The sequence below is a fragment of the Zootoca vivipara genome, chromosome 6 (assembly GCF_963506605.1).
Source record: "Zootoca vivipara chromosome 6, rZooViv1.1, whole genome shotgun sequence".
Classification (NCBI taxonomy): domain Eukaryota; kingdom Metazoa; phylum Chordata; class Lepidosauria; order Squamata; family Lacertidae; genus Zootoca; species Zootoca vivipara.
Genome location: NC_083281.1, coordinates 17,243,236 through 17,259,919, shown reverse-complemented (window position 1 = coordinate 17,259,919; position 16,684 = coordinate 17,243,236). Strand labels below are relative to the sequence as shown.

Below are 16,684 nucleotides of genomic sequence, written 5' to 3'. Positions count from 1 at the left end.
TGTATCTGGTTCCAATTCATTACAATCCATCTGGTGTAAAGCTACCTTCTTGTTTCTTTGGCAGACCAAACCTGGAGTCATTAGCTCTATGTCAGGCCTGAATCTGGGGAAAGGTCCATTGCAGCTCCAGGTAGTTGGAAAGGGCTTGCCTCAACTCATGCCTTCAGCCCCTACCCAAATCCAGCAGCAGGTGAGCCTATGCACTAGCATGCTGCTTTTATTCATTCATTTAAATATTTTCGGCAAGCTGCTTCAGCCAAATCATATCCATTGAATCATTTCAGCCAAAATAAAAACCCCAGCAGCTCAAACCCATTGGATCTGGTGCTGTCCTCTGGGACAGTAGCCCTTGTCCTCTTTTGTGCAACATTCTGCAGAAATTTGGAGTGTGCTGTCATCCCTCCCTTCAGTCTCCTCAAAGCTAAACAGTCCTTCAGCCTTCCCTCCTATGACTTAGTATTCCATACTTCTAACCATCTTTTTAGTCCTTCTTTTGAACCTGTTCCAATTTGTCTAATGGCTCTAAGGATTTGCGAAATCTCCCATCACTTTCTATGAAGGTGATGCCTGATTAGCATTACCATATTATGAGCAGTATCTTTTCTTTTTTAAAATTATATTTATTTAAAAAAAATCGTTCGGCCGCCGAGGAGTAGCCATGGCGGAGCCAAAGGTGTTGGTGATTGATGGACGTGGCCACCTGCTGGGTCGTTTGGCTGCCATTGTGGCTAAGCAAGTCTTGCTGGGGCGCAAAGTGGTAGTCGTGCGATGCGAAGGGATCAACATATCTGGCAACTTCTACCGTAACAAACTGAAGTACCTTGCTTTCCTGCATAAGCGTATGAACACCAACCCGTCCCGTGGTCCTTACCACTTCCGTGCCCCTAGCCGGATCTTCTGGAGGGCAGTGCGAGGAATGCTCCCACACAAGACCAAACGGGGTCAGGCTGCCTTGGAGAGGCTGAAGGTCTTTGATGGCATCCCCCCTCCTTACGATAAGCGCAAGAGGATGGTGGTCCCTGCAGCGCTGAAAGTGGTCCGCCTCAAGCCCACACGCAAGTTTGCCTATTTGGGTCGCCTTGCCCAATGAGGTTGGGTGGAAGTACCAAGCCATCACAGCTACCCTGGAGGAGAAGCGCAAGGCAAAGGCCAAGATTCATTACACAAAGAAGAAGCAACTGAAGAAACTTCAAAAGCAGGCAGAGAAAAATGTGGAGGGCATGATAGCAAAATATACAGACATCTTGAAACATTACGGCATTCTGGTTTAAATAAAACTATTCACAATAAATGATATAGCTTACAAAAAAAAAATCAGCTCTGAGCAGCATTTTCACCAGAAGGCTGACCACCCTGGTCCCTTACAAGCAGGAGGTGCTTTTCTTTGTGGCATCAAATTCACCTGTTGCTCTTTGTTCTTATGTTGTTGTTTTTTCCTTACCAGTATGACGGCAAGCTTGGAAACCTGAAAAAGCCTCCTCCCATGCTACAGCCCAGCAAGGAAGCTTGGTGAGTCTCTACCAGAACCCCTCAACAAATATGCAGTCCTAAGAACAGAAGCAAAGCAGTGGAATGGTAGTGTTTATCAGGGAGGGGACCTGGATCTGGCCAGTGGGTTGAACCCAGAACTGGCCCACCCTCCACAAATCATATATATGGCTCTGCTCAGGAGCTCTAGCGTGGAACCAAATTTAAAAGACACTAAATGTAATCCCTGTGTGCGGAAGAACTTAGGTCGTTCCTCCGCACACGGGGATTACATTTAGTGTCTTTTAAATTTGGTTCCACGCTAGAGCTCCTGAGCCGAGCTAATATTTGCCCAAAGTGGGGTTTGCATTCAGTGTTGAATGCAAGTTTCGCTTTCGGCAGGAATTCTTGCAGCTTGAAAACTCAAGCTGGGATTGCAAAAGAATAAAGAAAGGATCCCTAGTGCACTTGCAGTGCAGTTTTAATTCTTCCTCTGAAGTTGAATCACCTGGTGTCATATGGCATCAGGTGATTTGACCGGTGGGTGACCCCACCGCCCTGTAAAAAGTGTTTTCGTACCCAGTCTTCACCTTGAGATCCCATGGCAGGTTATGACAGTGAAATCTACAATCATAGAACAAACATAACCATTACATATAAAAGCATTCCACATGGAGCAAAGTGGTACTGCTAGCTGGCATTTGATATCTGCTACGGGGCAGGTGAGCATGGGTGAGGGAGACAGACAACCTCATGGGCCAAATTAGCACCCCTGACCAGCTTAATCTTTTTTGCTGCTTCCTTTAGTTTTTTGGAACAGCTGCATAAACACCAAGGAGCAGTGCTGCATCCTGACTACAAAACCTCATTTCGGTCATTTGAAGACGCCTTACAGAGGCTCCTACCATACCACGTATATCAAGGAACATTGCCTTCTCCCCATGACTATCGGAAAGGTGAGTTTTGTCTGGGATTCTCCTGCATCAGATGCAAAGAGGTGGATTAACTTGTTTCCCATAGCTTGTCTGTTAATTGTCCAAGCATTAGCGCCCCCTTCTATTAAACCCCACTACTCTGTATCCTTACTGATGATCATAATCCTAAAAGTAAAAGCTAAGATAAAGTAAAAGCTAAGTTCCCAAAGTACTTCATGTGCATAAAGTCATAAAGTAATTGTTCTCCTGGAGGGCTCAGTACTGCCATACCTGCTATGCACACTGGATTGTGGGTGCTGTGAACTGGGTATCTTCTAGAGCAAGACCCATAGGGTTGCAGTGGGAATGAAGAAGAACATCTACTCCAGTTAAATCCAGAATCCTGAATTCCTAATAGGGTTAGTACACCTACCCTAAGCCACCCTTTTGCATTTTTATTTTTGTGTCTTTGATGCACGTTGCACATAGCTGTGCCATGTGGGTACCCATTTGTATATGCGGGTTTTAAACTTTCTAGATTGCTTCATGCATCTGATTAAAATAGGCCCTTGCCTGTGAAAATTCATTCCAAAATAAATTTGTCAGTCTTTCAGGTACTTTCTTTGCAGTTAAACAGAAATATGGCTACCATTTTAGAAATACTTACATTAGGGGAGGGGAGGAATGTTAGGGAGGAATGTGTGTATGTTGTCTGGAAGGAAGGAAGATCCCTTTTTCTCAGGCAAAGTGTTTCTCAAGAGGTATCAGAAGGAAATGTTTCAAAATTGATGAATGACTATCATAGATAGATAAAAGAGGATTTACTCTACTGGACTATTTTGAGGACAGGTTATAACAATGTATAAAAGTCATAGCAGAAATTGGTAATTGTGCAGGTGATGTGTAGGGAGAAGGGATGAATGTATTTTGAAATGATAGTTGGAAAAGTTATTTTATTGGGAGCAGCAGCAAAGAAAGGAGGAAAATAGAAGGGACATCTGGGGGGTGGGAAGTCAGCTTTCTAATTTGTATTCATTTGGTGACAATTTGTTAAAAATTATGGAAAATCAATAAAAATAATTGGCCGAAAAAGAGAGAAAGGCTTTTGCCAAACGTCCTAAGAGACAATCGTGGAGTATAAATGGACGGAAAATTGAGCAAGTCCATTGTATTAAATATCTAGGCATAGTATTCCACGATAAAGGGCTAAGGAAAGCCCACATAACACACACAGCGGCCGTAGCCCAAAAGTCCTCCTCAGCAATTTTAACTTTTTTAGGATCCAATGGTACACATTATATACCTGCAGCCCTAAAACTCTTTGAGGCAAAGGTGATGGCTCAATTACTCTACGTGGCTCAACTATGTGTTCCTCCACCAAATCTGACCCTACTTGAAAGGGTCCAGTCAAAGTTCATTAGAGCAGCTCTCCAAATGCCCACGTGCTTGTCAAATGCCAATCTGTGGCTAGAAACAGGTATAATCTGTGTGGAGGCCAGAGTCTGGATACAAGCTTATAACCTTTGGCTGAAAGTACATCTTAACCCACAGGGCCTGGCCCCGGTGGTACTGAGAGATAAACATCGATCCTCTTGGAGTAGGGCCATTGTAAACAAGATGTTGAGTATAGGTCTTCACCCAACCCATCTTATTTCTCGCGGTTACAATATAGCTAAGAATGTAATCAAGTAGAGGATAACAGACATTGAGAGACAAAACGACTTAAGTAATGTTCCTCTTTTTTTAACTTCGGAAGAACGGAGATACTTTCCACTCTCAGCTAGGTATCTAACTCAGCTCAAAGTACCATCTCTCAGAAGAGCATTCACCCTGGCTCGTTATCGCATTCTGCCATCCTCTGTACTGCATGGGAAGTTCAGACGGGTCCCTTTGGGTGAGAGACTATGCCCATGTAAATCCGGAGAAGTAGAGACTATTGAGCATGTGTTCTGCTGCTGCTGCTATTTTTATGAGGATTTACGGAATGAACTTATTTCTACGATACCGGTCGATTTTCCAGGATGCTCTGAAGAATTCTATATAAAATGGCTTCTCTCAGATACCAATACAACTGTCACAGCTGTGGTGGCAAAATTTTGTGCCAATGCTATTAAGATTCAGTCCACACAAATTGGTGGCACCCAAATCAATTCTTGATCTGAGCCAGAAAAGAACCTGATTTGCTGATGCATTAATTTACGTAGTGCAACAATTAACCAACCATATTGTACCTAATGGAATAATCATGACAAATCTCATCTAGTTTAAATTTTTAGAATATATTTTAAATTGTATTCTTGATTGATTTTATGTTTTTAATATGCTGTGGTGGTCATTGACCATAATAAATTATATCTAAAGAGAGAAAGAAATACTTACATTAGTGCATTACGAATATTCTCCAGTAGCAAGAAGAGTTTTCGTTACAGCTGGTCCCATTCACAGGAGGCAATCATATAACCACCCCCTCTCTCTCCCTCCCTCCCTCCATCCCTCCCCCCTCCCTTCCCTTCCTGTTCTGCTTCTTTCTAGTAGATGAAGAGTTTGAAATGGTGTCTACACAGTTGTTGAAACGCACACAAGCCATGTTGAACAAATACCGCCTGCTACTATTGGAGGAATCCCGGGTAAGAATTTTCTTCTCTAGCTTTCTCTTTCAATAGATAGTTTCCCAACAAGTATCCTGATCTAATCCTGGCCTTTGCCAGGAACACTCAGCCGGCTGATAACATGGTTGTGTTTGGGAAGAACTGTTGCAATCGTATGGTACACTCTGAGTTTGGTGTGCATTTTTTAAATTATTATTATAAATGAATATGTTGGGGAAGTGATCTTGTAGGAAAAGAAGAATAGGCAGGGATGTACATATGTGGCCAAAACCTCATTTTCTCCCAAAGAAACCAAGGTACTGTGCCTAGATGAGCTAATGCAAGTCAATACAAGACACCTGTATGGTTTATTTGCAAAGATTTGCCCAGTTTGTGTTATTTCTTCTGAACCAGATAGTTGAGACTTTGCAGAGTTTGGGTGGGAGATGCTTAGGAGAGGGGGGCACGTTGCAGGAGTAGACTGGTGGCAAAAAGAGGAGGTTGGGCAGGTCAAGGGGTTGTAAGGAAATGGGAGATTAAATGACTGATGGCAACAAGGAAGAGACTGGTGAAGGACACCTGGTCCTTGAATGCTGGAACATGAACAGAACTTGCATATTTTAAAATATGTATCTCCACTGCTATCTGGGCTAGAAGCCTCTTATGTGTCGGTTTACATGTGAATTTCCACTTGCACTCATCGGTGGAAAATGAGCAACTCTGTACAGTAGATTATACCAGTTCACCAGCTTGTTTAAATCCATATCAGTTCATTAAAAGACAAGTGGACAAGAGTGATTATTTTGCAGGTGGGAGATTGGAACCAGCCTCATCCTTGGAGCGTTGCATTAATCTGAATTTATTTTACGACACACATTAAACATAAAAATAATAATACATAATCAACACTAAAACTTACAAAAAAACAGAGAAATACAACTAAAACATTGTTACTTACAAAAATTTATACAAACAAATGAACATCAATATATATACCAGACTTCATTTCTTCTTTTCTTCCAATTGACTTCCTTCATCCTCAACATGATTCTCTTTTCATTTTTGGTAAACTATTTCCTTCTTAATTCCTTATTACCTCTTTTTCTTTCTATTTTTGACTTACATACCTGAATTTATTTTTCAGAGGTTAATCGAAACAAATCCAAGTATTAATTTGAGGGCACTGTTTTCTAAGATATTCTCTATATTTTCCCCAGTGTTTTTGAAATTTTTGTTTGGGCTGATCCCTGATAACTTCAGTCAATCTGGCCAATTCAATATAATCCAATAATTGATCTTGGCATTCTTTTTTTGTCTGTGTTCTTTCTTTTTTCCAATTTTTGGCAAATAATGTTCTCGCAGCCCCTGTTTTCTTTAGCTCCTCATACACTATATCCCAGAAGACCTTGATTTTATCACTGTCCACCACATATGTATGAGTGTCCCCCCCACCTGATTACACCTCCAACACAAATGTGATTGTTTCATCCTTGTCACAGCCTTATAAATGTACAGAAGCCAGTGCCCTGAGGAGCGTCAGTCTAAATGTCAACAGTGAGGGAGGCAGCAAAGGGAAGGAAGTTCCAAACAATATGTAGATTGGGAGGGGGGTTTCATGAGGCTCAGGTTGGCATTTCTTAAGTGCCTGCTTTGCCTTCCCCATGACACAATATTTTGTCCTCCATTGGCAGAGAGTCAGTCCTTCTGCAGAGATGGTGATGATCGATCGGATGTTCATACAGGAAGAAAAGACCACCTTATCTCTTGATAAACAGCTGGCAAAGGAGAAGCCAGGTGAGGAAAGATGCGTTTCATTTCTTTGTGTAGCTTGCTTATTCCAGTGTATGTGTTTCCTCCACTCCCTGCCCTCTGCTTTTGGGGAAATGCCAACTGTATTTCTCTTGTCAGTGACCTCCATGTCTGGCATTAAGGACTTCCAGGGCAGAGGACTGATTCCCAGGCAGACTTGACCTCCAATATTTCTCATCTCAGTTTGGATGATCATATCTCAGTTTAGTAAACCAACATATGAAAGTCTCTGGCACACATCCCCGTCTCTCCTCCCTTCACAGTGCATTTCTGCAAATGCAGAACCTGAAATGGGAGACTTTAGATATCAATGGTTTGAAGTTGGTTTAAGACTCAGAATTCCAAATGTAGTAACCAGAGTTTCCTGGTTCAGAAATAAAAAAATACGTGTGCTGCAAAGGTAAGAGAGAAGTGACTGGGTGCCCAGCCAAAAAGGCTTAAAGGTGTTATCCAAATGCATGATGTGTGGTCAGTGAGTATCCCACAGAGCAATTTTATCTGGCCCCCACTGATCCTACAAAGTTTTAATCACGGTATGGTAGAATGTTTTTTGAACCACCGTTTCCCTTGCACTCCATATCTGTGGGAATCTTACAAAAAACACATTTGTGGCCTCCTACCACCTGAGTGCATGCACTCCATATCTGCTCTGAGGCCAATATTATTTTAGAGAGTCGGCATTTGTGAGAAAGACTGGATTGGTCCAGCTTGTAATTGGAGAATACAGTGGCCCGTGACACTAAAGAAGTGGCCATCTCTAGGTTTACGTTGGCTGTTGTTAACTCAAGTCAGTGGTGGCGTGAGAAGACCTCAGTCTGTTTTTGTCTGAAATGGTGACACGTGTTGTTCTCTTGCAGATGAGTATGTTTCCTCATCTTCGCGGTCGCAGAGTTTTGCTTCTTCTCTGGCTCAGAGTGCTCTGCCCAGCAATGCCGCTCTGGCTTCTGAGAACCTGAAGGCACCTCCACTGCAGATGGCAACCCAGATCAACCCAACAAAACTGGTCATCAAGCACAGCGGAGGCTCTCCCTCTGTCACGTGGGCCAAGGCCTCTCCCTCATTAGATGGTGACGAGGATGCCATGCCCTCCAGGAGTAAGCCGCCCATCAAAACCTACGAAGCCCGGAGCCGGATTGGACTGAAACTGAAGATCAAACAGGAGGCGGGCCTTAGCAAAGTGGTTCACAACACTGCCTTGGACCCGGTTCACCAGACACCGCCGCCCATGTGCACAGTGATCAAAACAACTGACCAGCACTCGTCGGCTTCAGCCGTTGCCACCACCACTGCTGTCTCAACGGCGGGTCAAATGAATGGGACTGTTGATCATATCACAGCAGCTCCAGTGGAGAAAAAGCCCATTGTGACTTACTGCAGGCTTCCCCTCCGTAAGACATACAGGGAGAATGTGGACGCTTTTGTAGCGGATAAAGCCTCTGACACCTGCCTGAAAGAGAGCAGCCCAAAAGTTGATATGGTGCCAAGCACCCTCATCATCAAGCAGGACGGGGGCTCCAGGAGTGTCATTACTACCCGCAAAACTCACGAGAGCCCCTCCGTGGCTGGGGCAGAGAAGAGCCGGTCAGAGGAGGGTACCAAACATACCTTTTTCAACCGGAGTGATGCCCGTTCCCTCGTAATGCAAGAGAGCCCCACCCCTCCTAAGACCGACGATTCAACCAGTGGCCTTATGAAGGAATTGGCGGAGGTTGAGGATGAGTTTTATCACCGGATGATAAAAATCGAGCCACCTGACCATGGTTCTGCCTCTGAACTCACATGGGATGTGCCCCTGCCCCCAGCCAAACGTAGAAAGTCAGAGTCTTTTGATGTGGACAATGCCAGCTTCTCCAGCGACAGCCCCCCAGATGACTCACTCAATGAGCACCTACAGAGCGCCATTGATAGCATCCTGAATTTGCAGCAACCTCAAGCTGGGGGCCAGAACACCCGAGCACCCTCCTCTTCATACAACTCCTCCTCCTCCCCTTTCTCTTCCCCTGTCCACCGCACAGACACTTACCTTGCCCCCAATCACAATGGTGGCCTTGGAGCAAGGACGTTGAACAGATAACAGAAATCTATACCAAGCAGAGACTGTACAAAGAGAGCCAAGGACTGGAGCTGCTGCAGCTTCTGCTGGCTGGGAAACGGTTGGAAGCCAAGGTGCCACTTCCCAGAGACCTGATAGAATAGGGCTGATACCAGAAGGGAAGAGCGGGGATCTGGGGTGGGGCGGGCAGTGAGAATGTCCTACAGAGGCTTCGTCCATCCAAGTGTTTATATGATGGGTTTAGGTTGTTGTAAAGCTGCGGCTGGGTTTACAATATACTTGTCTCATCACATGCACCATTTTTAAAGAAGGAAGTTCAGCAAATGTGAGGCAGGCGGGTGGGGGTTGGATTGGGGGCCCATAGGTGGTAGTGTTGGCTGTGTGATATTTAGATTCTGTAACAAATTGCTAATTTGAATCTCTGATTATGATTGGGTTTTATTCCCCGCCCCAAATGCCACGCCTATATTTTGGACATTTTCACAAATCCCAAGCCAGAAGCCAGCGGGGAGGCCAAAGGAATGGGGCAGGGCAGGGGGACAGCTCCAGAGGAGTTGCCACAAGGGGCAATTTATGTAATTGATTTTGTGGGGTTTCTTAAGTTATTTTAAGTATAAACTGTCTGCTTTTTCTTTCCTTTTTTAACGTAAAAAATAGAATCTGAACAAAATGCAAAAAAAAGAAGAAAGGAGAAAAGATACAAACACTAATGGTTTAAACAAAGAAGTATGGATTGAGTTTACAAATAAGCCCTTATCAAAGAGGAAGCCAGTCCCTCCCCAGACATCCATGGGTCTGGTTAATGCAGTCAGGATGAGTGAAACTAGGAAAGTTCTGGCAAGAGGGTATACATTTCTCTCTAATGTCTTCCCCTCTCCCCCTTTTTAAAAAATAAACCAACCTGTCAACCTTTTGTCAAAAGAAATCTATTCAAGATGCCAGAGGTGTACAGTTGGTTGGGCATTCCCAAGATACGGGGGCATGGAACCCCAGCCAGGCATGGGCAGGAAGCCAAGCAAGTTTTCTCTTTGTCTTCTTTCCTCCTTTGCAGCAGCTGCCAAGTTTTCCTCTCTAGTTGCATCCTGTGGCTTCAGTTTCCTACCTTGGTTTCTCCCATTTCTAAAACCACAGCATTGCACCTCTCATCTATGCTCCTGCTACCTGCATGTAGACAAAAGTCATGTGATAGGATGAGAATCCTTTAGTGAAAACTGTCAGCATCTTCCTCTTGCTAGCTGCGGGATAAGATAGCAGTGTCTGGGGGCTTGTTAACGTAGCTCTGCTCAGTTCTCTCAGCTGTTGCATTTGTTGCGACTTTTGACTTGAGATCTCCCATTTTATTTTCTTGCCAGTGATTCTCATCTTGTCTGCTCTTTATTTCTACACCCCCAAAACAAAAATAATTATGTGTGCAGGATTTATGCAAGTGTTTGCAAGAAAGTCACATGCTGGTAGGGCAACCTTGCTTTCAGATCCTTAGATTACCCCTGGCTTTATTCACAGAAGAACAAAGAGCTAAGCATTCCCCACGTTACAGCATTGAGTTGTGTGGGAACAGAACAGCTAAGGTAGGACACGGTCCTTGGTTAGCCGCAGCTTGGCAAAGCTTAGACTTGATCACATGAGAGATTGATATGTGGAGAGTGGCATACAAAATAAGCAGTATGAGATCTGCCACCCCAAGTCTTCCAATCAAGACTCTCCCCTTTTCCTTGACAGGTGGCAAGTGTCCTGATAGTACGCCCTGTTAGTATTCTTTAAAACTTGCACTGGACCTGAAAATACTGGATTTCTTGTCAGTGTGTCATCAGCATGATGGAATCTGCAGCTGCAACCTTCACGCACGGCCTACTTCACTTTGGGCTCCTTCTTCCACAACTAGATTCCTTGTCCCTGCAGGACATTTTGCCACTTTGCTTAGGTGCCATCTCAGGCCTTTGGAAGTGCCATCTCTCTCGTTTCTCTCCTCTGGTGTATTGATGTTCTTTAGTGCTCTATAGAGATGAATGCTATTCCACCTGGAAGTGGTGCTGAATTGGCAAGTGCGTGGCCTGCTTGTTTAGGGGGTATCTCTTAGCCTGCTTCAGAGAGAGAACCAGGGACGTCTTCACTTCCTCCACTGCTGGATTGTGTGAGGAGAAAACTGCAAAACAGGCTTGGAGGTGGGTTGTCAGCAGACAGTCTGAGTTAGCACAGAACCATTTGGCAGACAAGTTAGAAAGGGAGACTTGGCTTTTTAAAGAGCAAGGGTGATTGTTCATCAAATATTTTTGTGACTTGGTGTAGAAGCTTGTTGTAAACATTGTTAGGACTTGGCCCAGGTGGAAAACAGGGCATTGATGAGTAGAATTTGGTTATATATTAGAGGTGTTGCTAACTCCAAAAAACTGGACCACTTCTCCCTTATTTGCAATCACACAACTTTATCCTTGCTGTGGCTTAAACTGTGAAATAATGCTGCTTCTCCTTGTTGATGAGTTTTTCATAACTTGTGGGTTTATATACCCTTCCACTAAGGAAAGGTGATGAAAGCTTACTACATTTTTCCTGTTTTGAAGCTCTCCTTGATCCCAGCACAGGAACATGAGCCTGTACCAAAAGGTCAAAAATTTGTATTGTTTTGCATATGGGCCTCAAGAGTAAACATGAGCTAGAGTTGCTGTCCTTTGGGTTTTCAGATGGAACTGTCAGGGTACTCCATGGTATGTTGCAGATTACTCTGGTGTAATGATTCTTCCTAAATCCTGTTACAACACAGTGTTGCAGTGCAGCTCCAGAAGGGCAGTGCTTGGTTTGATTCTCAAGGTCTTCAACCTTATGGGGTTTCCCCCCCATTTAATTTGCACTCTTCCAGACTAATCTGCAAGTGACAGACTGGATGCAAAAACAAATGCAGACCATACTTTCCTGCTTACAGGTGCCAAAACTCCCCTCTGGTTATGCCTGTGTCCTCACCACCATGCGTTAGAGACAGGTTCCTTCTGCCTTGAGCCTTCTGTATTATATCCAAGAGAGCATAAAAGTGATAATGTGGTGTGCGCACTTTTGCTCAGTCCACTGTGTGCAAACACAACGCATGTGAAGATAAGTTCTCCTAGAGTTCATAGCCTGCAGAGCCATACTATATCATTAGTATGTGTGTGTAGAAATCATCATGATTTTGCAAACAGGATAATTTTCTACATAATTGAGGGAGTGAGAGAGCACCCCCCCCAAAAAAAAAATCACTATCCAGATTCAGAGCCTGCTTCATTATACAAGTACTCTACTGACTAAGGGAGTATAGCTGGTGAAGAAAGAAAGGGGTAAAATTGTCTGTGTTCCTTCCTTTCCTGGCCCCCATTTCCTAAAGTTATGGTTTGGTTTTGTACTCTTCGCAGTCTTGAAAGTTTACTTTCCTCACTCTCATCCTGTCAGGGAGAAGGACTCTCCATTGTTGTTTCAGAGTTGAGTCGGAAACGCAACATATACTGTTGTGCTTTTAGCTCACCAGACTGTTGAGGGCATGTTTGGATTCCTGTTGAGTACAATTCAGTCATGAGAATCCAGTGCACACCGTAATTTTGCTTGTGTGTGCCCCTTTTGGCTACTGTAGGTCTCTCTTCTTCCCAGACTAGTTATGCTACCTAAAATTAAAGCAGACACACATACCCTAGCTTACAGCTTGCGAAGCAATGGGTGTGCTGCCAAAGAATTCTGCTTTCTTTATTCTTAAGCAGGGCCTGTATGCTCATTATTTTCAGAGTTGCCTATTAGCAAACAGCCAGCTTTATCAAACTACCAAAATTGGATTTCTTGCTCTGTGCCACTGCATCCCACATTCCCTGCTTGTAAAAAGAAATAAAAGAAAAGTCATATTAAATGCCTACTCTTTTGGCGGCTGTCCCACAGAGAAAACCAAGAGTCGGAAATAAGGCCCAGCAAGTCTGACGGGAGATAAGCTGTTTGTCCTTTTGTAATAGTGCCAAGTGATCTCCACTAAGCCATTGGCTATAAATCTTTAATTTTCCCTCTTCTCTCCTGAGACTTCTTTATTTCTTTCCAAGAAAAAAAAAAGCTATGGTTCTGGTTTCCAGGAGTCGGGAATTTGCTGCAGCTGCCTTCCGAATTCCTTCACGCGCTCCTTTTCTACATTCCCCCATCTGCAAGCGGTCCTGAAACAAAGTCTCTTTGATAGTTTCCTCCCTGGTGTCTACCATCACCGCCACCACCCTGTCCCTGACCAAACTCTGATGATAAATTGTCATGAAAAGTATTGAAAGGGTTTAAAAAGCAATTCTTGGGCAAGGGGGAGGGGCTGCAGACACCAAAACTGTATGGATGCAGCAACTTTTCTAGTTTTTATCTTTAAAATGACAGGAAAATAAACACTTCTTTTGAGAATTTTTAGCTGCCATTCTGTTGCGTTGGAAATGCCGCTTTTAAAAAGGTGAAACTCTCCCCCAAACAGCTAAATGTGTATTCTTAAATCAGGGCCTTCAGAAGGATTTGGAACTCAGAACAGTGAAAACATCCTGGCTAGCTGTGTCTTTTGGCTACAGAAAAACTGGTGTTCTCAACTCTTTCTTTTGCTGATTCCCCCCCCCCACTCCCCCGCAAAAACCAAACACAGTTAAGTGAGGCCTTAACATTATCAGTGTGCTTCTTTGATATATTCATTCTAAAAACGAGTGTATATGTGAGAAAGAGAGAGTTTGTCAGTGCTTGCAGAAACAACCTGGGCAATTTAGAGAAGTCAGTACGTCTGAGATAACTTCTTTCATAAGTAAATATGAGGGAATAATTAGGATCTTGTCAGCAGCTGAATGGTCCAGCTCCCATGCAAGCTTTCTTAAAAGTATTACCGTATTTTTCCATCTATAAGACGCCCCCATGTATAAGACGACCCCTATTTTTGGGGACTCCGATTGAAGAAAATGGGGGGGAGATGGCCCCTGTATATAATATGCCCCCAAATTTTGGACATTATTTTTTAGGGGGGGGGGACCTAGTCTTATACACGGGAAAATGTGGTAGTTAGTTGGGGTTTCTGAGCGGTTTTGCCCCATCTCTCACTCTTTGCATTGTCTGTGCACTTGTGTGACTTGCTTTACTATTTCTTTTGCCTTTGCCTCATTCTCCCTTGGCTACTTGCTCCGATGAAGCTACTTGAGCATACAAATAATTTAATGTTTACCAGTTGCAAGGCATGCTTGGCAGCTATCTGTCAAAGTCTGTTATAGGATGTGTGGGTAGAGAGCTAGCTAGTATCTCTAGTATAACTATGGATAAAGAGACTGAATTCAGGCCTTTAAAATATAAATATATATATTATTTTCATTATTATCTTGCCTTACCATCACTCACACTTTTTGTCCAAGGGCAGAGAACATGTGTAAACCCATCTGTAGATTTCTGTGTTGCATTTCTTCCCCCAGGCCTCTCTGTGCACACAGTACCGAATGTACCTGCAGACATTTTTTTCTTTCCTCTGGCTGGTTGTCCTTGTTAGCTGCATTTCAGCACCCCACTGCCCCCCCCCAAAAAAAAACAATAAGAGAGGGGAATACCAATAGTCCTACCCTAAAATGTTGTTACAGGGGAAGGCAGAAAATTCTAGAGAATGTCACTATTGGTCCAAGCCTATTCTTTAGCATCAGTTCCTCTTCCTTTAAACTTTACTGTGTCTTGTGAAGTAGAGAAAAAAGTTTGTGTCTTAAAAATGCAGTTTACTGGAGAACTTTTTAGGGATATAATTGAACCAAAAAGGGGATTTGAAGGTCTAAATTTCTCTCTCTCTTTTTTGTCTTTGACAAAGTGTGTTTCAAAACTCACCCCATCTTACCAATGGTGCAAACTGCTTAAGAAAACAGAATACCAGAGCCCCACTTCAGAGTGTTGTGTGTTCCACTGCACACAAGTGAATAGTGCCTCGTGCAGGAACTATTGTGTCCACACCAGAGTTTCCGCAAGGGGTTTCTGGATCAGGCTCCAGATTTTCTTTTAAGAGGATGCAGTTCCACTCAGAAAATAACCTGCACAGCTCCCATTCATATCAGTGGGGTATATGAGACTGTCTACGAAAACCGCATCAGAAGAAAGGCACTGTTCCTGTCTTATGCTTTGTAGCAGCCTGCCATCTAATTTCATTGCTCTTTCATTTAATTTTGGTTCTGTGTAAGGTGGCATTTTAAAACTTGCTTCTTGCAAGGAGAGAAAGCTTTGGGGGATATTCCAAAGCACGTGTCCACCCTCCTGCTCCACCCACCCCACCCCCCACTTAAAAGGGGTGCTCCATCGCAGAACATTAGCTACAGCCCTTTTAAGGGGAGGGCCAGGAGCAACCAGAACATGTTCACACTTTGTCACCCTGATCCAGATCCCTGTACATACTCTGATGCACGCACAGCAGTCCTGCACACATGGGCTTTCCCAGCCAGAGTGCCATGGAATGCTCACTAACTTGCCTCCACTGAAGTAATAAAAAAAAGAGTTTCATCAGCTGCAAGAAGCTGCTGATTTGGGGGCAAACAAGTTCCTCCTCCATCATGTAGAGATGCTGGAGGAGTATCCCAAGCAGAAACAAAAACCAGGTTTGGTTCTGAAACACTACTTGCTGAAGCTTACAGTGCTCCCCACCTATAACCCCCTTGTTACCATAATGTGGGGAGGGGGAAAACATATATGGTTAGGAAGCAATAAGGGATGTTCTAACTCCCAGGCTGGTGGGGTTTTTCTTCTTTTTTATATATAAATATATATATAAAAATGTATATGAAATTGTTTGGCTTTTCGTTTAGTGTCCTTTTTTTCCTTCTTCTAAAAAGTGTGGATTTGGGATTGTTAGCTCATTTGGTCACCGCCTCTTCTCACTACAAAATAGTTAAGCAGGGAAATTCTTCCCTTCAGATTAAAGGTTGATAATACACACCGGCACCCTCATTATTATCGGGAAGTATATATTACGACATCTTTTCCAGTATTTTTTTAAGCCAAGAGACCGTGCATTCTTGTTTCATAGCTGCAAAAGCGGAAGGGAAGTCCTGCGTCTCTTTCTGCGTGTTTAGATTTTCATGGAGGTATTTTTGGTTTTTAAGAGAGGGGTATTGGAGAAGAGAAGGAGAGATACAGATCGCTACTCTTAAGAACGTTCCAACTGCCCACTTCAAATCATTGCCAATTTAGGATTTAAATGGGCTTGAGAGGGTAATTCTGAAAGGTCATTTTCAAAATTGATGTAATTTCATTTAGGCCCATCCGAGTCCTTCAGCGTTTTCGATCCAAGACCAAATAACAGGAAGGCTTTCCAAATATGAGGAAGCAAAAAGTAATACCCCATTCATTTTTAGTATTAAAAAAAAAATAACCAGTTTTTCTTTCCTCCCCCCTGCTGGTACCAGTTTGAACTTCATCACAGTTCAAAAACGAAATATAGTACTATAAAATAATTTTGTACTGTATTTATTGTGTATAACAATTTTTTAAAAGAATTATGTACATTTAGTACTTCTGTGTAAATTAAATTGCTCTTCTTTTTAAAAATGGTATAGGAATTGCTTTGGTTTTTCTTGAAAGACAGAGAAAAAAACCAGACTGGTGGGCTTTTGGGTTTTGTCTCCTGCTTGAGAATTACAAAAAGGGTCCAGAACCAGCCGTTTTGTGAGCCAATGTGAGATGAGAACCTCAGTTGGTCATGCTTGAGATAATGTGGGACACAGGAACATGTGTTGGGCATGGTGATCTGCTGGGATGGGAGGGGCAACAGCAGGGCAGAGCAAAATCTTCAATCAAGTGGAATATATTGTAGAAATTATTGCATCCAATAGTGAAAAGCTACATCGGAAATCCTAATATGGACTCAAGCTTTAGAAAGT

The 16,684-nt window shown here is 43.3% G+C and overlaps 2 protein-coding genes across 12 annotated transcripts in view; both read left to right on the top strand.

The window, feature by feature from the left end:
* BICRA (BRD4 interacting chromatin remodeling complex associated protein) overlaps window positions 1-16,355 on the top strand; it is a 102,315-nt gene extending 85,960 nt beyond the window's left edge. For 9 of the 11 annotated variants that reach the window (XM_060275525.1, XM_060275529.1, XM_060275527.1 and 6 more), the window contains 6 exons: window positions 65-190; window positions 1,445-1,509; window positions 2,275-2,423; window positions 4,914-5,008; window positions 6,661-6,763; window positions 7,636-16,355. In XM_060275525.1, the coding sequence (XP_060131508.1) occupies window positions 65-190; window positions 1,445-1,509; window positions 2,275-2,423; window positions 4,914-5,008; window positions 6,661-6,763; window positions 7,636-8,852 (1,755 nt within the window). In that variant the 3' untranslated portion in view covers window positions 8,853-16,355. The remainder of the gene's footprint in view (window positions 1-64; window positions 191-1,444; window positions 1,510-2,274; window positions 2,424-4,913; window positions 5,009-6,660; window positions 6,764-7,635) is intronic. The other 2 variants (XM_060275520.1, XM_060275522.1) reach the window with 2 other exon arrangements.
* On the top strand, window positions 618-1,314 carry LOC118085881 (large ribosomal subunit protein uL13-like). Its single transcript, XM_035116919.2, is given in 2 exon segments — window positions 618-1,084; window positions 1,086-1,314. Coding segments are annotated over 2 exon segments (612 nt in total). The 5' UTR covers window positions 618-658; the 3' UTR covers window positions 1,272-1,314.
* Window positions 16,356-16,684: the final 329 nt, after the last annotated feature.